This window comes from Malaya genurostris, chromosome 1 (assembly GCF_030247185.1).
Source record: "Malaya genurostris strain Urasoe2022 chromosome 1, Malgen_1.1, whole genome shotgun sequence".
NCBI classification, from domain to species: domain Eukaryota; kingdom Metazoa; phylum Arthropoda; class Insecta; order Diptera; family Culicidae; genus Malaya; species Malaya genurostris.
This window is the reverse complement of record NC_080570.1, coordinates 81765296-81791304: the sequence shown is the minus strand read 5'-3', so window position 1 is coordinate 81791304 and position 26009 is coordinate 81765296. Positions and strand designations below refer to the sequence as shown.

Here is a 26009-nt window from a genome sequence, read left to right as displayed (position 1 = left end):
TAACAGCAACATCATTCTTTCACTATTTCATCAAAAATATGATCAGGAATTTAGGATAATATTTTGAACAGTGTGAGATAACCACAAATAACTCAAAAATGAAGTTTTCTGAAAATTTTAAAACAACGCGGAAAATTCTTTACTTTTGCTTGGGTTTTTCGCGCAAGGACGACGATTTTGAGGTAGTCAGGCACATATCTTATAACGTTAACGTTATAAAAGGGAAACCGTAGTCGAAAATCGATCATTTCTTCTTGTGCGTTGGATGAATGCAGACGTCGGGGCGAGAAGACGCATTCAAACAGCGGCATCGGAGAGCGCACCTTATGCGTGATTAAAAACCTCAAACGCTCAGGTCGTAGTTCTCATTTGCCTTCCGGTCGTCAAGGCGAGAAGTCGCATTAAACCAGTTTCGCATCATTTGGCACTGCGAGCGGATGTGTCGGTTTGTTCGCGAAGCTAGTTTCAATTCAAGCAAGAACGATTGCATCAGCTGCTGGTGCTTTGCATTGGAGAGAAAGAAAACAAGAAACGAAAAGTGGACAACATTATATAAAATCAGCCGTTCTAATGGCTCTAAATGTTATCTAAAGAACTATTAAGATTACTTCTTTACAAATCGAAGGTAGAAATCATCAGTTTAGTGAAAATCCAAAATAATTTGATTTGCTTCGTGCACTTTTCGCTGTGCGAAAATCGTTCGAGAAAAATGTTCCGAACTGTGCTAAATATTGTAGAGAATTCCACAATTTGGTCCTTCTAAAAGGCAGAAATGATTCCTGTACTGCACCTTGATAGTTTCTTTCAATGAAATATGCAAATCCGAAATGAGAAAATCGACGTTAAAAATCGTTTAAAATTTTAGCAGTGAAAAGGAGGAAACTTTCGCAATTCACAAAATCGATCAACTATCAATTCGAATTCGAAAGTGTAAAGAAATCGTGTCAGTTTTATTCGTATTCACGACATCCAGTTATGTCTCTGTCATTACACACCCGTACTATTTTTTCAAAAAGTTTACGTCATGAATTGGTCGATAACTTGATGTTTCTGCTGGGTTTTTATCAGGTTTGAGAATAGGAATTACTTTAGCGTTTTTCCATCTTTTTGGGAAGTAAGCTGATGAAAAACACTTGTTGAAAATTTTAACCAGAAGTCTCAAGGCAACATCGGGAAGATTTTTAATATGAATATTAAAAATTCCATCATTACCAGGAGCGTTCATGGTTTTAAGTTTCCTAATTATTGACTTAATTTCATAAAAATTCGTCTTAATAATTTCATCTTGTAATAACACTTGAGTTGAAATATGATCATATTTCAGCGAGACTTCATTTTCAATAGGACTCACAACGTTCAAATTTTCATTTCGCAAAAGAGTAAATCTATGTTTAATTTCTTTTGTAAATCCTTAAGGAGTAAGGCTCTTTGAAAGCGAATGAGTAATGCTAACAATGTGTGCGTAAAAACAAATTCCGGCGCTTCTTTTCCTGATTTTACTAAATAAATCTTCCATATGGTTGAAAAATAAACCAATCGGTTCATACTGCTTGAAATTGCAATTCAAGAAAAGCGAAAATCGTAGTCTAAAACTCTTCCGTTTTCCTTAAAACTGCTCGAAGAAAATTATTTGAGTTTCAGCTTACCTCCACTGATACATTTATTTTAACACATTCCTATATGAATTTCCTCTTGCAGCAATTATTGCGATATAAAGATTTACGTACCTTCTGTAAGTAAACCTTTAAAATAGGAACTATTAATTTAACACGTGAAAGGCAATGGATATGGAATGTTGTCGTAAAACTATTTATTTTTCCGGCAAACTGCTTTTGTAACAGAAAATATTTAGTTTTGTTTATTTTGTGTAGCGCAATATTATACAAATGCGTTGAAGCAGTGTTGCTAACTTTTTTATAAGGGAATTAATATATACATTCATAAAATGTAAGCAATTTTCCATCAAACGTTGGTGAAAAATTGATCAAGACTGATATTTCATCCAAGATGTCAGGCTTTACATTCATTTGACAATAAATTATTGTGAAAAAAAGATTGTTTGAACTCAATCGCGCAATCCACTTTGATAAACTCGGTGCACTGCATATATGAATACATGCCCAGCCCATCGTAGACGTCCGATTTTAGCTGTCCGTACGATAGGTGGTTCTCCTAGCAGCTGTTGCAATTCGTGATTCATTCGCCGTCTCCACGTTCCGTCTTCCATCTGCACTCCGCCATAGATGGTCCTCAGTACCTTTCTTTCGAAAACACTGAGGGCGCGTTGGTCCTCTGTCAACATAGTCCAGGTCTCGTGGCCATAGAGAACAACCGGTCTAATTAGCGTTTTGTAGATGGTCAATTTCGTGCGGTGGCGTACTTTTCTCGATCGGAGGGTTTTTCTGAGTCCAAAGTACGCACGATTCCCTGCTAAAATACGTCTATGAATTTCTCTGCTGGTGTCATTATCGGCGGTCGCCAGTGAGCCCAAATACATGAACTCGTCAACCACCTCGATATCGTCATCGTCTATCAATATTCGTGGTGGGAGGCGTAGTGTTTCTTCTCTAGAGGCTCTCCCTCTCATGTATTTTGTTTTCGACGCATTTATGGCCAGTCCGATACGCCTAGCTTCAGCTTTCAGTCCGATGTAGGCTTCCGTCATCTTCTCAAGGTTACGTGTCACAATATCAATATCGTCAGCGAAGCCAAAAAGTTGTACGGACTTTCGGAAGATCGTGCCACTCGTGTCGATCCTCGCTCTTCGAATCACACCTTCCAGGGCAATATTGAACAAGATACAAGAAAGTCCATCACCTTGGCGTAGCCCTCTCCGAGATTCGAAAGGACTCGATAGCGTCCCAGATACTCGGACGTAGCACATCACTCTATCCATCGTTGCTTTGACCAATCGAGTCAGTTTATCCGGGAAACCGTATTCGTGCATGATCTGCCATAGCTGTTCTCGATCGATTGTGTCGTATGCCGCTTTGAAGTCAATGAATAGGTGATGCGTGGGTACGTTGTATTCTCGACATTTCTGGAGTACTTGTCTTATCGCGAATATGTGATCCGTAGTGGCGCGGGCTACAATAAATCCCGCTTGGTACAGCCCTACGAATTCCTTAGCTATTGGTGATAGACGACAGCAAAGGATTTGGGAGAGTACCTTGTAGGCGGCGTTCAGTAATGTGATTGCGCGGTAATTGCAACAGTCTAGCTTATCGCCCTTTTTGTAGACGGGACATACCACTCCATCCATCCATTCTTGCGGTAGAATCTCCTCCTCCCAAATCCTAGAAATCATCCAGTGCAGCGCTCTAGCCAGTGCCTCTCCTCCATGTTTGAGAAGCTCGCCTGGCAACTGGTCATTGCCCGCGGCTTTGTTGTTCCTCAGCTTGCCGATCTCCTCAATTATCTCCGACAGACCAGGGGCTGGGAATCTGTCGTCGGCTGAGCGTGCACCCAGATTGATTCCTGTACCGTTCTATGTATCTTGTGCTTCGCCATTCAGATGCTCGTCATAGTACTGCTTCCACCTGTCGATCACCTCACGTTCGTTCGTGAGAAGGTTACCACTGGTATCTCTGCACATTTTGGCCTGTGGCGTGTAGTCTTTACGTGAGCGGTTCACCTTTTCATAGAACTTCCGTGTGTCATTTGCGCGGTACAGCTATTCCATCGCTTCGCGATCTTGGTCTTTCTGGTGGTGCTTTTTCCTCCGGAAAACAGTGTTCTGTCTGTTCCGTGCATGTCTGTATCGTTCCTCGTTCACCCTCGTGCGGTGTTGCAGCATCCTCGCCCTTGCTGCATTCTTCTCTTCGACCAACTGCTGGCATTCGCCGTCAAACCAATCATTGTCTCGATTCGATAACCTCGTACTTAGAACGGTTGCAGCAGTGCTACTCACGGCGGACCTTATGTTCATCCAGCCGTCTTCAAGAGTCGCCGTGCCAAGCTGCTCTTCCGTTGGTAGCACTAACTCCAGTTGTTGCGCGTATTCCACTGCAGTACGAATGTTACGTAGCTGCTTGAGATTAAGTCCCAGCGTTCCTGTGCGACGAGTTTTGTGCACCGTCGATAGTTTTGAGCGCATACAAACCGCGACAAGGTAGTGGTCAGAATCAATGTTGGCACTGCGGTAAGTGCAGACATTGATGACGTCGGAGAAGAATCGCCCGTCGATGAGAACGTGGTCGATTTGATTTTCCTTATGTTGATCAGGTGATCTCCAGGTGGCTTTGTGGATATCTTTGCGGGGGAAGAAGGTGCTTCGAACTACCATTCCTCGGGAGACTGCAAAGTTTACGCATCGTTGACCGTTGTCGTTTGTTACTGCGTGCAGGCTCTCCAGCTCGATCACGGGCCTGTACATTGCCTCCCGGCCTACCTGAGCATTCATGTCGCCGATGACGAGTTTTACATCCCGCCGTGGACAGCTGTCGTAGGTTCGCTCCAGCTGCGCGTAGAATGCTTTCTTCTTGTCATCGGGTCTCGTCTCATGTGGGCAGTGCATGTTGATGATGCTGTAATTGAAGAAACGGCCCTTGATCTTCAATACGCACATTCTATCACTGATTGGCTGCCACCCAATCACGCGCTGGCGCATCTTGCCCTACACTACGAATCCCGTTCCTAGAACGTTGGTTGTGCCACAGCTCTGGTAGAAGGTAGCCGCTCGATGCCCACTTTTCCACACCTGTCCCGTCCAACAAAGTTCCTGCAGTGCTACGACATCGAAGCCGCGGATTTGAAGCTCGTCATGCAGCATTCGGTCGTATCCTGGGAAGCCAAGCGATTTGCAGTTCCGTGTGCCAAGCTTCCAATCGTAGTCCTTTGTTCGTTGCGTAGGTCTTTGCCGATTATTCCGAGTCGTATTTCCTTCTTGATCGTTCGTAACATATGTTTTCCGGGCGGCTTGTTAGGCCTGCACCAACCTCCTGTCTCGCCGGAGGGCCATCGTGTCAGCACTGTTTAGAGTCCCACACTGACACAAGGACGGTAATCAGCCGCTCCTAACATGGAGAACAGACGCTGTTTCAAGCCGCCCCAACATGGGGAACAGACGCTCGGGTAGGCTCGCTCTCTGTAAAGAGAAGGCAAGCCCCCCCTTCCCTGTCAGCATACGACCAAGGTCCCACCGGGGTTGGTTACCCTATCTTTCCTATGGTTGCTCGTACCTCAGCCGGCACCGCGGGAAGGTAGGGATAGGAGTTACTGGACAAGAGGCTAAGAACCACATTGGGGCATAAATTGCGCATTGTCCAGTCGTTTACCAACGCCGGTGCATTGGAATGGCAAATATGATCCAGCGATGAAATAAATTACATGAATCGTTACAACTTCGATTCCCTAGCTTTCAATAACTTTAGTATTGAAAGAAGGTAACATTCGATGTTTAACTTGCGTTGGACAAAAATGGCAACTCCACCACCCACTCCAGTAAACCTGTCAAATCGATAAACCACATAATGTGGATTACTTTTCAATTTGACATTTGGTTTAAGAAAAGTTTCTGTCACAATGGCAATATAAATTTTGTGAACTTTGAGAAAATTATAAAATTCATCTTCACTCGATTTCAAAGATCGAGCATTCCAATTTAAAATATTCAAATAATTATTTAACATCACTGTTAAATTTTAAATTCATTATAATATTATTTGCAAATTGCACACCGATTTGAAATGCTTCAAAAAGTCGAATTCACCTGTAATGATCATTTGAAAAATTTGAAATAGTTATATCACAGACTAACAGACATGACAGTATGAGTAAATTCGTATAAAAAATAATTTTTCGTGATGCACTAGCTCCACCTATATTGTACTCCGCGAACTATTTACTATCTGTACACCCCTTGTGTTATGTAAAAGTTTTTTTACCAGTTGGTTTCCCCTCATTTGTCAACACCGATCAGCTGCTTGCAGGGATGCCTGATTTCATCAAAATATTTGAAAATGAATCGTCACAATAAATTATTGGATTACGTTGATAATATATTTAACGTTTTCGCGATGTTGGAAGGTAACCATTTATTTGACTCAACGTTGTTCATCTAGACTATTTTTCATTGTGTTGGTAGTTTTCACCCGAAATTAAGTGGCGGAAGACCAGAAGCAAGTAAATATTGTAACAAAACGGGTTCGATTTTGTCTTGCGTTGGAGGATGAGAAGTAGGCACAATTATGTATACAGTTTTGGCAATATGTATTAAATCTGTATCCTGCATGAAATTCGCATTGACGTATACAAATCAATACATTACAGGTAATTCTGTATGAATGGCAACTCTGTTGGTAAATGAAAAAAATAAACACAGTCTAGATGACAGACAGGATGTTTTTGATAGGGTAACGTGGCGCCATCATGACACATGTGAGTACTGTCCCTAATAAAGGAATATTCGAAATGACCGTTAAAATGATTGAAGAATCTAATTTGAGTGTCCTGTCAGTTAGTCTGTGGTTATATCACCTAAATCAACTTCATTTAAATAAGGAATATTTGTAGGTAGACTGCCATTAGAACTGCCATTAGAAGAAGATGATATGGGCGATCTACCTATTAATAAATTGTTTTCGTTAGAAGATGAACTGCAAGGCGGTCCTGTGTTTTGATTATTTACATTAGAAGAAATAGGTGGTAGATATCTACCTGTTATGCTAGCATAACTGACATTAAAAGAAGATGATGACGAGATTGATCTACCTATCAATAAACCGTTTTCGTTAGAAGACGAATTAAAAGGCGTACCTGTTTTTTGTTTTGAATTCGAAGAAATAAGTGCCTTAGAAGAATTGGGCGTGACATTTGTAACGGTTTTTTGATTTTCAGGTATGTTCTGTAAATTTAAGGTCGTTGATTTGACTTGTTGTATAAGCGAACGATCGTTTAAAATTTTTTTTCCTGATAGGACATTTCAAATAATTGGATTTATGATTTCCATCACAATTTGAACATGAAAATTTATTAGTGGTTTCATTCATTGGATAAACATCTTTGGAATGCGATTTACCACGATTCAAACATCGTATATCCATATGACAATTTTTGGTACCATGGCCGAAGCCTTGGCAACGACGACATTGCGTTAAGTTTGCAATACGATTATGCCGATTATAATGTTCCCAATGAATTTTAATGTGGGAAATGAAACGTACTTTTTCTAAAGTTTTCAAATTGTTTACATCACTTCGATTGAAGTGTATTAGGTAAAGTTCATGGGAAATTCCAGAGCGTGGTTTAGAAGTACCGTTCGCTCTTTTTTCATAAGTATTACTTGGGAAGGGGCAGAACCAAGCAATTCTTTTAATCCATTTTTAATTTCATCAGTATTTTGATCATTTGATAAGCCTTTCAAAACAGCCTTGAAGGATCTGTCTGATTTTATATCATATGAATAATATCGAATAAGACGTTCGTAATCGCCTTTCGCCTCGAACAGTCATCGGGCGCGGTTCGCTTTTTCGAGCGCTCCGCAAGTAATTTATATTTATTTATTCTTTGACGCGTAGTCTACGTCGCGCGCGGGCTTTTTTCATAGCCTTTCGGACAAATTTTATCTAGAATAATGAAGTGCGGTGTAAAATCGTGTGTTAATATTGACGATCGCTTCCTTTGGAAATGCGAATTCTGTGAAAAATCGTACCATTCAGCCTGCATCGGCGTGCAGCGGCATCAAGAAAATTTTATTCTGGCATTTATGGTACCAGTGTGTGCCGACTGTCAACATTTAATAAGGACAGGAGCTGAAACTCTAAAACTACTTCATCTACAGGAGCAACTTCTAAAGCACACAAAAAATCAAACGGAAACGTATCACCGGACCACTGCAGACATGAAAACCCATTACCTGGAAATATTCGACAGTGTCGAGCGCTTGCTCATCGACGTGAAGCAGTCATTGTCCAGTATCAGCAGAAACGACCACAACATTTGCGGTAAAGTAGGTCAGCGCATGCAGTCATTCGAGGCCTCGTTACACAGTGCCATAAAAAACGTTAGCGATTTTAGTAAAGTCAATGACCAGCACATCAAGGAAATGAGCGAACGGCTTCTTCGCCTCGAAGAAAAATTCTTACGACCTACCAAATCTGAAGTCCCCGCAATAATACCTAACACTATTCTGGAAGAATTGAGAGATGAAGTCAAAGCAATATCGACTTCAATCTCCAGTATCGGAACCAAAGACCAAAATACCAAACCTAAGTCTCTAGCTGAAGAACTCAAAGAGAAGGAAATTCAAACATGCGACAGTGGCTGGCGCTTAATTGGAAGTAAAAAAATCTGGAAACGAGACTGGAGTGAGTATGACAAGAAACAGCGCACTCGACGGCTGCAAGAAAAACAAGCTGAAAAAGCAAACCTCAGACGAAAACATCGGAAGCGGAAACAACAAAATAATACAAATTACAGTATACGCAGTAAAAACAACAACTACACCAACAACAGCAAACACGACAACAACAACAACAACAACAACAACAGCAACAACAACAGCAGCAGCAACAACAACAACAACGACAATAATGTGCACTACAACAGCAACTTGAACACTAATAGTAACAATACCTGCCACAACAATAACAATAATATGTCATTACAATATACCTTACCCTTGGACAAAGACCTACTAGCAGCTGCACGGGTTCAATTCTCCGGGAATCCAGGTGCAGATATTGCCTCAAAATTCATAAATTTTCAAAAAGGTGAAACCATCAACCCTTACAAAGGAACAAGAAGTATTCAAAACAACACTACTTCGGTCTTAGGAAGTAATGACATCGAAGCTGCACCATCCACTAACTATGTGAACACATCTTCAATACCACAGAATGTAAATACATCTACAGTATCACATGACATGAGTACAGACAGCCAATTCGAAATTGATCCAATGCGTCCTCCAATTGTACGTCTTACTTCACAATCTGCAAATGGCGACGAACGCTTCTTGAAAGCAAGACTTCGTGACCCGAAAATAATGCACGTCGTCCGTCTGTATTTGTCATACATGAAAAATCAACAACCTACAGTATGCATCGAGGGTATGACACCAACTAGTATAAAAATGCTATTAGCATCAGAAGGCCTTCCAACAACACCTGACCACCTTCTACGAATCTTCATCGAAGTGCATCAGGAATATGGAATGAAACCTAAGGAAGCGCAGGCCGATCTGGACTCTTATGGGAAATTTTTGACAAGTGAACACATCCGCCGACTCCAACTAATCCGGGAAGCCGAACACAATTTTACAAGGCCGAATTTTCGGAAATAACGACGCCCTCTGACGAAGGAATAGAAACAGGAATTAGTAATGTAAGTATTTCAGAATTCTCAAAAACTTCTTCGCTTCATAGACAAAATGTGACTGAAATTTTGGTCTATTGCCAAAATTTCAACCGCATGAAAAGCCCGGCCAAAATGAAAGAAATTCATCAAAATTTAATAACCTCCTCTTTCGACGTAATCCTTGGAACTGAAAGCAGCTGGGATGAAAGTGTTAGAAGCGAAGAAGTATTTGGAAATAATTTTAACGTATTCCGGCACGACCGAAATTTATCTCTCTGTCAGAAAAAATCTGGAGGTGGAGTCCTCATAGCCATAAACTCTTGCTTTACTTCTGAAGAAATTATTACTCCTAAATATAAAGAATTTGAGCATGTATGGGCCAAAGTCTCAATATTGGGAGAAGAACATATTTACTGCTCTGTCTACTTCCCACCCGAAAATGCGAACAAATTCTCTTTTGAATTATTCTTTCAATCTTTAGACACAATTATTTCGAATATGGAACCCGAAGTAAAGCTACATATTTTTGGCGACTTCAATCAACGTAATGCGGACTTCATTTCTGACATTGAAAATGAATCAATCTTACTCCCAGTCGTTGGAGAAAACGAAACATTGCACTACTTTTTCGACAAAATTTCTAATTTTGGCCTACATCAAGTAAACTCCGTAAAAAATCAACAAAATGCATATTTAGACCTTCTTTTCACAAATTGCACAGAAGACTTTTGTGTGAATGCATCAAACCTGCCATTATGGAAAAATGAAGCATTTCACACCGCAATTGAATATTCATTATTTACACACAATGCATCCCTTCCCTACGACTTGGAATATGAGGAAGTGCCGGAATACAATAAAATTGACTTTGAAGAAGTCAAGTGTAGACTAAGTATAATAAATTGGCGGAACATACTGAGTACAGAAGGAAATGTCGACGTCGAAGTAAACAAATTCTATCACATTATAAACAAAATATTATCCGAAACTTTGCCCATGAAAAGAAGAAGAAAAAATCATAACAGCAAGTTACCTGTATGGTTCAATTCACAACTAAAACATTTGAAAAATATTAAACAAAAACTTACAAACAAGAAAAAAGTGACGCTCATCTTCAAAATTACTTAAATCTATGCAATCAACTCAAAATAGCCATTAACACAGCACACGAAGAATACAACCACAAAATTGAAAACGAAATAAAGACTTGCCCTAAGAACTTTTTTAACTACACAAAAACTAAACTAAAAAGCAACAATTTTCCATCTCAAATGCACCTCGACGAACATGTAGGGAAAAATAGTACAGAAATCTGCAATCAATTTGCAAATTTTTTCCAAGAAGTATATACATCTTATTCAGAAACTGACCGTGACCGTGAATACTTCTCTTTCATACCTGCATTTTCTAGCTCCATCTCTGTAAACTATCTATCAGAACATGACATTTCGACAGCACTGAAAAACTTAGACGCCTCAAAAGGGCCTGGACCTGACAGTATACCACCAATATTTTTAAAAAATCTTGCTGAAGAACTTACACTACCACTACAACTACTTTTTAACTTATCGCTTAATAAATGTACTTTTCCCAAAGCATGGAAATCTTCCTTTCTTGTACCAATATTTAAATCTGGTGCAAAATCTAACATTCGGAACTACCGTGGAATAGCCATTATCTCATGCATTCCAAAATTATTTGAAAAAATTGTAAACGAAAAACTTTTTCATCAACTTAAAAATGTAATAACAAACAAACAACATGGCTTTTTTAAAGGCCGCTCAACTACAACAAATCTCTTAGAATTTATGACATTCACACTGAATGCAATGGACGCCGGCAACTACGTAGAAACTCTTTACACTGACTTTAGCAAAGCCTTCGACCGTATTGACATACCTTTACTTCTACACAAACTACAAAAATATGGCATAAAACATACTCTTCTTGAATGGCTCAAATCATACTTAACGAATCGTGTACAGGTAGTCCGCTTCCAAAACATTCTGTCTGAACCAATTAATGTAACATCTGGCGTACCTCAGGGTTCTCACTTAGGGCCTCTCCTTTTCATTTTACATATAAACGACATTTCCTTCATACTCAAAAATTTGAAAGTGCTTATATATGCAGACGACATGAAACTCTTCATGGAAATAAAAAATATCAACGACGCTGTAATATTCAAGAACGAAATCAATCTATTCTACATTTGGTGCTGCAAAAGTCTACTCCAACTTAATGTAAAAAAATGTAACTCAATAACTTTCAGTAGGAAAAATGAAACTATACCCACAAACATACATCTAGGAAATCAACTTGTAGAAAAATGTAAAATTGTAAGAGATTTAGGCGTAATCTTAGACTCCAAGCTCACTTTTGTGGAACACTACAATACCATAATCAATAAAGCAAATAGCATGCTGGGCTTTATTAAACGCTTCAGTCATAACTTTCAGGACCCATACACAATAAAATTATTATACACTACATATGTCAGACCTATTTTGGAATATTGCAGCCTAGTATGGAATCCATATAATATTATTCACGAAGAACGCATCGAATCTATTCAAAAACAATTTCTTTTATATGCACTTCGTAAATTAAACTGGACAGCATTTCCTCTACCATCATATGAAGCACGCTGCATGCTCATCAATATACAAACACTTAAAGAACGCCGCGACCTTGCAATGCTTTATTTTATCAGCGACATTATTTCTCAACGCATTCAATCACCTTCTTTATTATCGCAACTAAATTTTTATACACCTAGCCGTCAATTACGAACCAGGAAATTATTTTTAGAAAGAAACACTAGAACAAATTATGCAAAATACAGTCCAGTCAATCGAATAATGCGCCATTACAATCAATACTGCGAACATCTTGACCTTACTATGTCAAAAAATCAAATCAAATCTCAGCTTTGTCGTAGAAATAATGCGTAGTATGTAAGTGAACATTGTAAACAATTTATATGTAGTCTACATTTGCTTGACGAAATAAATAAATAAATAAATAAATAAATAAATCTTCCAATCAATCAACCAAGACTCGACATTCTCCTCTTCTTCCGATTTGAAATGAGACTTTTACTTCCGGGAGAAAAGTAGAAAGCTCAGTACGGAATGCTTTGAAGTCGAAAATCATCACCGTCACTGGTGGCATAGATTGTTGTTTCTTCCCAGAACGACAAGCGTCCATTTTGGGAATTTTTGAAGAATTTTATTCTATGTCGCTACAAGCGGATTCAGGAAGAATCTCGTAAATATTGTTAGACGGCATAGGATCAACGGAAGGGAAATCCGTCCGATGTCTTTTATTTTTACATTCAGATTCTGTAAGATCGTAAATGTTATTAGAAAAATGTTGAATAACGGATTGTGATTTATTCGGTATTGAATTATTTTTAGCCTTAGGTTTGTAGCCTTTCCGATTGGACGCAGGCATTTTTGAAATGAATGAAATTTTAAATTAAATTAACTAGGCTAAATTAGTCTTCGATTAGACTCCTAGTTTGGAAAAGCTTTGATAAAGACTGATTTTGTGGTAGTCTAAATAAAGAATGATTAGTTCGAAGAATAGTTCTTTGAATAGCTAGCCTTAAAAAAGGCTGATTAATTTCTTAGTCACTCTAATATCACTCTTTGTATCACTTAGTCACTCAAATATCACTCTTTGTATAGCCTTGCGAAAGGCTGACTAATTGTTAGTCTTTAAAAAGACTGTTAGTGATTCAGGTAGCCTTGAAAAAGACTGAAGCCTTGAATCAATGAAACTCTAGGTAGCCAGAAAATAATTTCCAGGAGCCAAGAGCTATACGCGTGCGATGCGAACGATTGTTCAACACCGACTGATCATTATTGAGTTGTTTGTGGTTATCTTGCATTGTTGAGAACATAATCCAAAATTTCTGATAAAATTATGGACAAAATGGAGAAAGAATTATGTTTTGCCTTTCTGTATAGAAAGGTATTAGAATTGCTGGAAAAACTGACTTTTGAACGGAGCCTCGGAGACCCATGTTATATACCATTCGACTCAGTTCGACGAGATCGGAAAATGTCTGTGTGTGTGCACTTTTAGAAGATATTTGAACGCGCTCAATTTTCTCAGAGATGGCTAAACCGATTTTAACAAACTTGGCCTCATTTGAAAGCTACTGTTGAGCCATTGATCAAGTTCAAAGATCAAGCGGCTGTGACTTTTGGTTTCGTAGATATGATGGTATAAGTTAAGTAACCGACAAAACACGTTGTAGTTATACGCGCTCAATTTTCTCAGAGATGGCTGAACCGATTTTAACAAACTTGGGCTCGTTTGAAAGCTACTGTTCAAAGATCAAACGGCTGTGACTATTGGCAAGAAACTCAATAATAAAATCATTTTTGTTGCAAATTGAATGACTAAATGGACCTACTTAAACTTGAATCATAACCAAATGCTTTTTAATGAGCATTAGTTTGTCAAAGTCGACTCTGTAATCTCCGAGAAAATTGAGCAAAGAAAAAATCTCTTAATGGTGCACACGCACACGAAGATCTCCGGAGCTCCGAAAAAAGTCGGGTTTTCCAGTAATTTTATTACTTTTTTTATAGCTAAACTTTAGAATTCCAGGTAGTGTTTCACAATTATTTGCCAATTTTTAATTTAAATCTTTTGATGAGAGTTTGAAAATTGCATTTTAAATGCCTTCATGATCGGTCGTGTCTCGTATACAACCCAATAATTTTTTGTGCGGTATTGCTTTTTAGAGCTGAAGCAAAGATATTGTATTCAAATTTATGACAACCCAAAAGTTGGTTGAATATCGGTAATCGGTAAAATAACATGATGACTCTACTTATGAAATGAGTATTGGTACAGTAGCCTTAGTTAGTCATAATAATGTGTGAACTAATCTGAGTTTTTGTAAAGAACAAACTTTAATCATATTATGAAATCTTCTTACCTATGTATGTTGTGATGGAAGTTATTGTATGATGAAAACATGACGATAGTTCCCATTCCGACAGAAAGCGAAAAAAACAATTGTGTTGTTGCGGAGTACCACACCTGGTGAACAAAACGTCTTATTGAATTAAAATGGCATATTGTGAAAATTAGATATGATAGCCAAACTAACATTCATGGTACTTCTGATACTTATTTAATAAACATTACTCATATTAGTGTGATTATTAGTGTTATTGTAACAAAACTCAACACAGTTATACCTACCTATGACAATAATGTTTGAAATTGTTGTACGACGAATACATTACTATCGGGCCCATTCCAACAGCTAGTGAGAAAAAGCATTGTACTACTGCTTCCTTCCACACCTGGTACAGTAAGGTGAGAAGCAATAGAACCAAATTTTAAGAAAACAATCTTTATGTTGGTAAAATTTATTTCAATGCTACATTGAATCAATCTTTGTCAAGTCTTAAAGAGAGGTAAAAATTGAAGGTTATCAATGTTTCATACTTTTACAATTACATATTTGATATATTAAACCGCTTACGGCCGGTATGACATTTTCCCCATTATTTATTATCAATGTTATGTTCATCTATCCATCTATTATATCTAAATGGATAAGTAGAGTGGAAAAAAGCCAATTTGAGTTGAGAATTTAATTTGTCTTCACAAACGGGCGCAAAACCACCAGCTTTTTAAAACACGAAAAAAACATAATAAAATAATCACAAGTTACAGTGAATGAATTGCACTATCGAGTGTTGATTAATGATTTTTTATAGTTGGAACCTAGAATGACAGTAATTTGATCTTTGAATTTGATCGACAACTAAATAGTAGCCTAGACATTCAGAGGTTTTGGTACCTAATGTGTACCGGTTTGTGCTAAAGCACACATGACCAATTTTCATTTTTTATGTTTCGTTTTCAGCGCATCAGTGCATTATGCAGACTATGTTGAACTGTTAATGCCACCTCACGGATCAACATAATTCGTTAAGCAGACGTACAGTAGAATAGACGTTACAATTTGATGCAAATAAGTGATTTGCAAATAGCAAATACTCTTCGTCTGCTTGGCGGATTATGTTGATACGTGAGGTGGTATTAGCAATTCAACATAATCTGCATGTGCTGATGAGCTGAATGCGAAGCGTAGAAAAATTTAACCTAGACATGTTCAAATCTGCTCAGCCATCTCTTGGAATATTGAGGGGTGAAAAAAAAACGCGTTTTGTTGGGTACGTCAATTATACCAGTATATCAAATCAATTGTAGCTTTCAAACGAACCTAGGCTTGTTAAAATTGGCTTAGCCATCTTTGAGAAAATTGAACGGTAAAAAATAACAAATTTTGTCGGTTTCATCACTTAACTTGATTGGAATTCAATAGACTTAGGCTTTCAAACGAGCCTAGGCTTGTTTGAACAAGTTCAGTCATCTACTAGAAAATTGAGCGCTAATAAAATCTCGGAAAGGTGAACACACACATACACACAGACAATTGCCGATCTCCAATCACGGCTGGAGTACCACAGGGATCTATCTTGGGCCCGATCCTGTGGAATATAATGTACGATGGAGTACTGAGGTTGAGGCTCCATCCGGGTGCCAAGATAGTCGGGTTCGCGGACGACGTCACGCTGACAGTCGGCGAATCCATCGAAGAGGTCGAACTGAGTGCATCACACTCAATCTGCTTGGTGGAGGACTGGCTGCGTAGCAGGAAACTGCAACTCGCGCACCACAAAGCAGAGGTGATGATGGTAAACAACCGCAAATCGGAACAGGAGGCGATTGCGTGATCCCCTCCAAGAAATCACTGAAGCAATTGGGTGTGACGCTTGACGACAAACTCAGCTTCAGCTTCCATTAATAGCGATCGCGGCACTCTCACGATTGATGGCCAACAGCTCGCCTGTGCGCTCCAGTAAACATAGGTTACTGGCAGGAGTGGCATTTTCGATCCTCAGGTACGGCAGCCCGGTATGGGCGTCAGCACTTAATGTGGAACGCAACGCACAGATGCTGGAGAGTACGAATAGACTGATGTGTCTTCGCGTGATCAGTGCATACCGCACTGTATCGAGAGATGCGGCCTGCGTGGTTTCAAGTATGATGCCTATCGGTCTGATAGTGAAGGAAGACGCGGAGTGCTACAGCATGCGAGGAGACAGAAACGCCCGTAGGGCCTCCAAAGCCGCTTCTCTACGCAGATGGCAACAAGAGTGAGACAGCTCAACTAAGGGTAGGTGAACACATGCACACGGGTGCTTCAGATGGTACCTCCACAGGTTTGGCCACGCGACATCCCTTGTATGCCCTGGCTGCCCAGACGAGATCGAGACGGCAGAACTCGTCTTGTTCGCATGTTCCCGTTTCGCGGCTCAAAGGAGTGAGCTTCAGGAAGCATGCTGCATTGGCACCACACCGGAGAACCTGATCCAAAGAATGTGCCACTGCGTAGAGAACTGGAACGCAGTGTCGACCACGGCATCCCAAATTGTGGGCATATTGCAGCGGAAATGGAGTGCGGAACAACAACGAACAGCGAATAAACGTTGTTCCGGGATAACCTCCTTCGCCGGGGAACTCGTCGTCGGAGTAGTCTAGATCCATCGTCGGGAACTAGACGAGTAGTACATCGGGGCGCCAGTGAACCGGAAGCTATACTTCAACCGGAATCACTGGATCGACCCAGGCATCCTTTCGGTCGGGCGTTGACGGGTATCGAAAGCGTTGGTTTCGGGAGAGCCTCCTTCGTCGGGGAACTCTCCGTCGCTGTAGGCTAGATCCTTCGAAGGGGGCTAGTCGAGCAGTCGCCGCAACACCGATTTGAGTCGTCGAGGCGCCAGCGAACCGGAAGCCATGCTCCAACCGGAATCGCCGGACCGACCTCGGCACTCCTTTGGGTGTCCCGTGTAGTGTAACAGAGAACTCGGTGTCGGGAGAACTTCCTTCGCCGGGGAACTCTTCGTCGGAGTAGTCTAGATCCTTCGTCGGGGACTAGACGAGTAAATCGTGGCGTAATACCGCTAGGATCGTCAGGGCGCCAGTGAACCGGAAGCTATCCTCCAACCGGAATCACTGGATAGACCCAGGCATCCTCTCGGTCGGGCGTTGACGGGTATCGAAAGCGTCGATTTCAGGAGGGCCTCCTTCGTCGGGGAACTCTCCATCGGTGTAGGCTAGATTCTTCGGCGGGGGCTACTCGAGTAGTCACCACAACACCGATTCGAGTCGTCGAGGCGCCAGCGAACCGGAAGCCATGCTCCAACCGGAATCGCGGGAACGACCTCGGCACTCCATCGGGTGTCTCATGTGGTATAAGAGAAGACTCGGCGTCGGGAGAATCTCCTTCGCCGTGGAACTCTACGTCGGAGTAGTCTAGATCCTTTGGCGGGGACTAGATGAGTAGATCGTCGCGTGGTGTCGCTAGGATCGTCTGAGCGCTAGTGAACCGGAAGTCACGCTCCAACCGGATTCAGTGGATCGACTTAGGCATTTTTTCGGTCGGGTCGTAGACGCGTACCGTTCGCGTCGGTTCGGGAGGATTTCCCTCGTCGGGGAACCCTCCGTCGGTGTAGACTCGATCTTTTGGCGGATACTAGTCGAGTAGTTCCGCGACGTAGCATCAGTTTTGGGTCGTCGAGGCGCCAGTGAACCGGAAGTTACCCTCCAACCGGCATCACTGGACCGACCTCGTCAACCAACTGGTCGATCCCTAGAGAGCAGGATGCTGATCCCCATTCTGCATATATCTGGAGAGGGTGCTGTGAGCACCAATAGCCTTCCACCCCGAAGTAATACCTAGCGTTGGTACCGGGGAGGTAGGGTTGGAGATCCCTGGTGTTTTAGTGGGTAGTTCTAATCAACAGTTGGGTAGTCCTGTGGAGGGTCCCACACTCCGTGCGTAAATGCATTTCACCTTGTGAAAAAATACAATTGCCGATCTCGTCGAGCTGAGTCGAATGGTATATAATCCTATGGATTTCCAAGGCTCTGTTCGAAAGTCTTTTTGCTTTTCTCATATAAAAAGGCTATGCAATTACTGTGAAAACCGACTATTTAACCGAGGCCCGGAGGGCCGAATGTCATATACCAATCGATTCAGCTCGACGAACTGATCAAATATTTAGCTCGATGACCTGATCAAATATTTGTGTGTCCGTTCGTGTGTATGTATGTAACAAAAATATGCACTCACTTTTCTCGGAGATGGTTGAACCGATTTTCACAAACAAGATTCAAATGATAGTTTCCTAAAAATGTCTGGATCATTTTATCCGGATCGATGTTTCGATGGTGTGATTGCAAATGTTATAAAAGTGTTTCGGCATTAATGCTCTGAAGAAAACAGTCGTCTATCAGTGACGCGAACGTTTTAGAGGTGATCGTGAGTCTGTGAATGATGAGAGAGTTTTCAGTCGAAAAAGAAGGCGATGCTTACAGTTTTCATTGATTACAAGGGTATTTATTTTCATGAATGTCTTCCATAAGACCAGACCGTCAACATTTAACTGATTTCGCTCCCTACAACTTTTGGATTGGATTGGATAACTCATCAAGCGCTGGCATAAGTGAGCATAAGTCGATTTGAATGAATAATCTTGTATTTTGATTTTTCTGAATGAATTCTGGGAACTTTTTGATCAAGGTAGTACACATTTTTTATTCTCAACGTCTAGAAATCACTTTATCGATAGCTGGATCAAGATAGAAGACTCATCTCCATTCACTACACCGTCGGCGCTCATAAATACTTAAGAGAGTCCTTCTTCTTCCAAAATCGTTAACTCTTCCATGAACCAATTTCGAATATTGAGCTCTAACACATGGATCAATAAGTCCCGAGACTAACAATGGAAACAACATTTTTTTTTGGCAATTTTTTTTTTAATCATCAACATAATCACCTTTTAGGGTGATACAATGGTTCCAACGTTTTTCCAATTTTTCAATATCATGTTTATAAAAAAAATTATCTTTCGCTTCAAAACAAGGTTCAGTTTCAGCGATGACCTCCTCATTTGAGCCAAGTCTTTTTCCCTGGAGCATTTTTTTAAGATCAGCAAAGAGCCAGTAGTCACTGGGGGCTAAATCTGGTGAGTATGGGGGGTGGGGAAACAGATCAAAGCTCAATTCGTTCAATTTCGCCATTGTTTTCATCGACTTGTGGCAGGGTGCATTGTTGCTGTTTTTGTTCCATCGAAAGCAACCGCGTCATGCTCAATTTTTCATGAAGGATAGTAAATACACTTCCATATGATATATGTGTCATCTCAGCAATCTCACAGAGCTTCACTTTACGATCTTTCATAATAATTTTTGTCACTTCACTCACATTTTCCGGTGTAACGACGTCCACAGGTCTACACGAGCGTTCCGCGTCATTTGTGTCGGTACAACCACGTTTAAACTCGGCGAACCACCGACAAATCGTTGCTTTTGATGGACAAGAGTCCGGATAACATTTTTCAATCTATTGTTTCGCTTGCACGGTATTTTTACCCATTAAAAAACAATGTTTTATCAAAACACGAAACTCGGTTTTTTCCATTTTTTAAACAAACTACAAAACGACTTTACTCCTACCTCGATAACTCAGCCGTTTCTGGTCGGATCGACTTAAAATTTTGACCCGTTTCAAGCAAAGGTTAGTACTCTAGAAAGACGTGGTTACTGGTTTACTACGAGCGCCATCTCTGTTTTAGTCTCGGGACTTATTGATCCATGTGTTATAACATTGATGTTGACAATCAGTCACCTTACACAATATCAAAAGTCTTATGGCGAAAGCGCAATTTTTCTTGAAATATGGAAACTATGTTGGACATTACGTAATTGTTAATTAAACAGGATTATTTTGCTTTGTCGTTTTTTGAGATGTAATGTCTTTTGAAAAATGATTGCGAAAATTCAACCTCCTCTTAATTTTCTGTCATCGGTAGGTATTAACTGATTGCCATATTTGAATTAATTATTTTTTGTAAAAATATCCATCAAATGTTGTAATATCTTTGAAAAATTCTTTCGCAATAGGTAATTTAATGTTATAATCTTTAAACATGCAAGATGGGTTACTTAACATCGATTAAATTCATAAAGTTTGTTAGGTGGGCCAAAATTATGAAATGGCCAAAATACCTCTGTTACCCTATTAGTTGTTGGTCACACGAACTTACTTCGACTATACCGGACTGTTTTCTTAGAGAAAACAAAATCGATATTTCCCAACAGGTGGGTCGCTTAGAGCCAATGTGTGCCAATCACATATTAACACAATGCATTGGCATTTCTCGATATTGGTACTTTAATTCAGTTGCACACATTGCAGCACACACAGGTTCACTTTTGACTGGCACAGAGTGGAGTTGAGGATACCTGGGATTTCTTACTCTTGAGCGAAAGGCACTTTCTTCACTTTCTTAAAAACTCAACTTTTATTCACAAATCTTAAAACTACGTACAATAGTGTCATGTTAGACACGCGATTTATCTTACTTTTATTTACAATACATTCCTTATCTCGTAGCAGGAATTTCTGGTCTGGTGGACGGTCTTGTCATTCTTCTGCAAATAGGATTAAACACTGCAAATGATTAAGATCCTGACACAAAGATTCGAAACTCCTCCTACTCTCAAGCCAACAGTATTGAATTCTGTTTATTTTTACAGATTATCAGGCTGTGGCCTGGTCTATTCCTTTTATTTATCTTTCCTGCTAACGGATAGACTGATTCAATTTGTCCCTACGTAACATCCTCCGGCCCGTAAATTATCCCCAATGATTTACTAATAAATCAATCATCAATTTCTGGAGCTCTTGGTACTATGATTCTGGGCTCATTTTTTTCAAGCTGCAACTACTTCCGTATATCCCGATCGTTTAATCATGCTTGTGACGAATTCCGTAAGATTCAGAGTAGCTAAAGTTAATTTCGTCTCCATCATAGTCTTGTCTAATTTGCACATTTCTGTCATTACTGAGTTGTATACTTCATTCATTCTCTGACCAATGTAGCTTTCAACAAGCGTAATTTTTTAATTAAAATAAGTGAACAAATAATCATTGTTCCCTGAATTTATACTTTTCGTAAAATGTTATTTATATTCCGTTACTTTTACAAATACAATACGCGGATGATCTGTTTTAAATGCGCTGTATCCACACACTCTGGTGGGTTCCTAAGTCTTAATTGAAAATAAATGCGTATCAGATATGGTGCTATAGACTATTGGTGACTGGCTAATTTCAATGTGTCTATTACAGGTCTTATTTACTATCCCTTCATATATAACTTCAAATTCCGTTTCTTCACATTTTTGGTTCATATCGATATTCCACGTTAAATATCCTTCTTCTGCAAACATTTACCTCTCATACACGGACATTGCAATCCATGTCTTAAGAATATTTGATCATTTTCCATGTCAATTGTTGCAGTATAATTGAGCAAAGAAATTTCATATTCATAGTATACTAGTAGCTTTACCCGTGTGTATTCTGGTGTTCGGTAAGTTCCACAATCACACGCTTCCAACTATCAGAATTCCACCTCTAGTAGTGGAATTAGGTTTCAATTCTCTTATGACACCGTTGTCAGTTAGTCTAACGGTATTCAATAAATGTGCCATTCTACATTCTTCCGACGAGAATTCCTTGACTATATACGTATATCCGAGCTCATAGTCTGAAGTATGCGAGTGCATCCCGCAATGTCGTATTGATCTTTTGATAATTACCTTACATTGAAATACCTGAGTAATACTTTTAGCATTTCTTTGTAGTACTTGAATAAAAACGGTGCTTGTCGTTAAGTTATTTGCTGGTGGTAAACATGAAGCTACATCTAAAAGAGAGTAACTAGTCATATTCACGTCAGCATTAGCGCAGTCAAAGGCAATTAGCCCATTTTGCTTAATTCCGAATGCGCTAAACACGCAAAACAAAAGTACTAGTAAGAATATGGTACCACTATATGGTCGTATATTTGTAACGTCTTTCCGCTTTTCACAGCCTATCTCAAATGTTTTTTACCTCTTCCAAATTAATTTTTGTTTTCTTTCCCCAGTTCGGGGACTCATTTTCAACACCTTCTCGTTTAAGTAACTTCTCAGTCCATATAGCACCTACAAATTTATCAATTTGAGGTTTCTCTTCTTCCCTTCTAACTTTCAGAACTGCTAACTTTATTGCAGGTCTCGTATAAACACCATCGCTTGTTTTAACAACGGCAGACCTGATTTGCCCGTCCTTTGCCGTATGGGTTTTGAGTACAATTCTCTTTTTGCATTTTGACTTATGGCTCTCGTCAGCAATAATAACCAAGGATGGCTTTTATCGTATCAAAGAACGCTTACTCGCAACTCTTCCACGATTCAATCAGTGCCATCAAAGAGAAGCGGAAATTATCGCAACAACAAAAAAACCATAACATACCAAAACATAGAATAGACACCAGTGCGAGAGCGAATTTCTCTCGGTGAACCGTCGGAGAATCAACGGCTAGCACGCTGCTATGGGGATTCTCTCTGAAGCATCAAAAGGTCGTATATTTTCGTTTCGCGATCCGATTCTATATGGGCAGTTGATAATTGAGATAGAATTATTGCCGTTTCAACCTTCCGAGCGAACGGAGGTGCTTTATGTTTACTGCGAAAGCGTTGAAACCCAGTGCCGTGTGTGATAACGTGACCGGACGATCAAAACTAGATTATATCGCTATTGTGTAATAGAAAATAGTGCTTTTTTCTGTGAGAGGTTTTTTGCACATTATATACTGAAGCAGTGAATAAAAACGGTGCTTGTCGTTAAGTTATTTGCTGGTGGTAAACATGAAGCTACATCTAAAAGAGAGTAACTAGTCATATTCACGTCAGCATTAGCGCAGTCAAAGGCAATTAGCCCATTTTGCTTAATTCCGAATGCGCTAAACACGCAAAACAAAAGTACTAGTAAGAATATGGTACCACTATATGGTCGTATATTTGTAACGTCTTTCCGCTTTTCACAGCCTATCTCAAATGTTTTTTACCTCTTCCAAATTAATTTTTGTTTTCTTTCCCCAGTTCGGGGACTCATTTTCAACACCTTCTCGTTTAAGTAACTTCTCAGTCCATATAGCACCTACAAATTTATCAATTTGAGGTTTCTCTTCTTCCCTTCTAACTTTCAGAACTGCTAACTTTATTGCAGGTCTCGTATAAACACCATCGCTTGTTTTAACAACGGCAGACCTGATTTGCCCGTCCTTTGCCGTATGGGTTCTGAGTACAATTCTCTTTTTCCATTTTGACTTATGGCTCTCGTCAGCAATAATAACCAAGGATGGCTTTTATCGTATCAAAGAACGCTTACTCGCAACTCTTCCACGATTCAATCAGTGCCATCAAAGAGAAGCGGAAATTATCGCAACAACAAAAAAACCATAACATACCAAAACATAGAATAGACACCAGTGCGAGAGCGAATTTCTCTCGGTGAACCGTCGGAGAATCAACGGCTAGCACGCTGCTATGGGGATTCTCTCTGAAGCATCAAAAGGTCGTATATTTTCGTTTCGCGATCCGATTCTATATGGGCAGTTGATAATTGAGATAGAATTATTGCCGTTTCAACCTTCCGAGCGAACGGAGGTGCTTTATGTTTACTGCGAAAGCGTTGAAACCCAGTGCCGTGTGTGATAACGTGACCGGACGATCAAAACTAGATTATATCGCTATTGTGTAATAGAAAATAGTGCTTTTTTCTGTGAGAGGTTTTTTGCACATTATATACTGAAGCAGTGCATTGTTGTGAGCGGACGATCGAAACATTACCGTTAGCCGGTGATTGTTTGATCGATCAAGACCAGATCTCAGTGGCCATTGTGATTATACTGTGCGGATTGTAAGTGAGTGTGCTTTTTCCTCTCGGAGGTTTTTTGCACACCCTCGAAGCGACGATACGCCGATCGACGAGGGCTTGGCCTTGGTGGCCCCCGTGGGATTGAAAGTTAAGTACTATAATTATGTTTATTTTTTTTCTTTATTCGAGCGTTCTATTTCCCCCCGAATCATTAATTTCTGCGCGGAGATAGCTCCGCGACATGTCAAATTCGAATCCCGATCGCTCCGTTCTCGATGATCAGATGGAGACTTCTGTTGGCAGCAATAAGTCTCGCATAAAGAGCTATCCCGATGGGCTTGCACTCTCGGCCGGGCCTTACTCGGTTTATTTCCGGACCAAGACTAAAGAAAAAAAGTTGAATATTTTAAAACTATCGCGAGATCTGACCTCGCGATACAATACTATAAAAAGTATTGATAAAATACGCCCAGATAAGCTCAGGGTTCTGCTCACCAGCTCAAAGCAGGCTAATGAGCTCGTTCAAAATGATCCTTTTACGCGGGAGTACCGCGTCTACGTGCCAGCTCGCGAAGTAGAAATCGACGGTGTGGTCACCGATTCGAGTTTGACTTACGAGGACGTTCTTAAGTACGGAGAGGGCTGTTTTAAGGACCCCTTACTTAAGAACGTCAAGATACTGGACTGCAAGCGATTGCATTCAGTATCGATCGCCGGGGATGGAACAAAGTCTTATCCCCAATCTGACTCTTATCGTGTGACCTTCGCCGGCTCTGCTTTGCCCAACTACATCCTTTTGGACCGGGTTCGTCTGCCTGTTCGTCTTTTTGTACCTCGAGTAATGAATTGTACCAATTGCAAAGAATTGGGGCATACAGCTTCTCATTGCTGCAATAAGCCCCGGTGTGCTAACTGTGGGGAGATGGAATTCCCACCCCTTCCCGGGACAACAAAATCCCCAAACGTCCCTGAAAATCTACCAGAGAACCAACTAGGTGCTGGACTTATCAAGTTCTCTGATGTTGTGGACTGGATTTTTACAACTTTTAATATTTCTGACCCGCTTAAAAGCATTTTAATTGCTTTCATGCCAACAGTAAAAACATATTTAAAGCAGTTGACTGCAAATTGGCCCCATCTCTCAGCGAAAGTATCATTCCAAAAATAGATTCTTTGAAACTTTTACTAAATAATCTGAAATGTGACGCATTTGCATTGTGCGAAACTTGGCTAACTTCTGAAATACCCTTAAACTTCCACGATTTTAACATTATTCGCCTGGATCGAGATGATCCCTACGGAGGAGTACTTTTGGGGATCATAAAGTGCTATTCTTTTTATAGATATCAGGTATTGAAACTGTCGCATGTCTTGTTACAATCAAAGGCAAGGATCTTTGCATTGCTTCCATCTATATTCCCTCAAGAGCCTCGGTTGGGCATCGGCGACTCAGTGATATCATTGAGCTCCTTCCCGCACCGACGTTGGTTTTAGGAGACTTTAACTCACACGGTACGGGATGGGGCTGTCTTCACGACGATAACAGATCAGCTATGATCCATGATATTTGCGACAACTTCAATATGACAAATTGGTCACCGATTCGAGTTTGACTTACGAGGACGTTCTTAAGTACGGAGAGGGCTGTTTTAAGGACCCCTTACTTAAGAACGTCAAGATACTGGACTGCAAGCGATTGCATTCAGTATCGATCGCCGGGGATGGAACAAAGTCTTATCCCCAATCTGACTCTTATCGTGTGACCTTCGCCGGCTCTGCTTTGCCCAACTACATCCTTTTGGACCGGGTTCGTCTGCCTGTTCGTCTTTTTGTACCTCGAGTAATGAATTGTACCAATTGCAAAGAATTGGGGCATACAGCTTCTCATTGCTGC

General features: G+C 40.3%; 1 protein-coding gene across 5 annotated transcripts in view; it reads right to left on the bottom strand.

Annotated features, from left to right (window-relative positions):
- Positions 1-26009, bottom strand: part of LOC131440627 (sodium-dependent nutrient amino acid transporter 1-like) — a 458129-nt gene that overhangs the window by 99079 nt on the left and 333041 nt on the right. For 4 of the 5 annotated variants that reach the window (XM_058612074.1, XM_058612075.1, XM_058612071.1 and 1 more), the window contains exon 6: positions 14255-14358. In XM_058612074.1, the coding sequence (XP_058468057.1) occupies positions 14255-14358 (104 nt within the window). Of the gene's footprint in view, positions 1-14254; positions 14359-14523; positions 14628-26009 lie in introns of all 5 variants that reach the window. The other variant, XM_058612072.1, reaches the window with a different exon arrangement.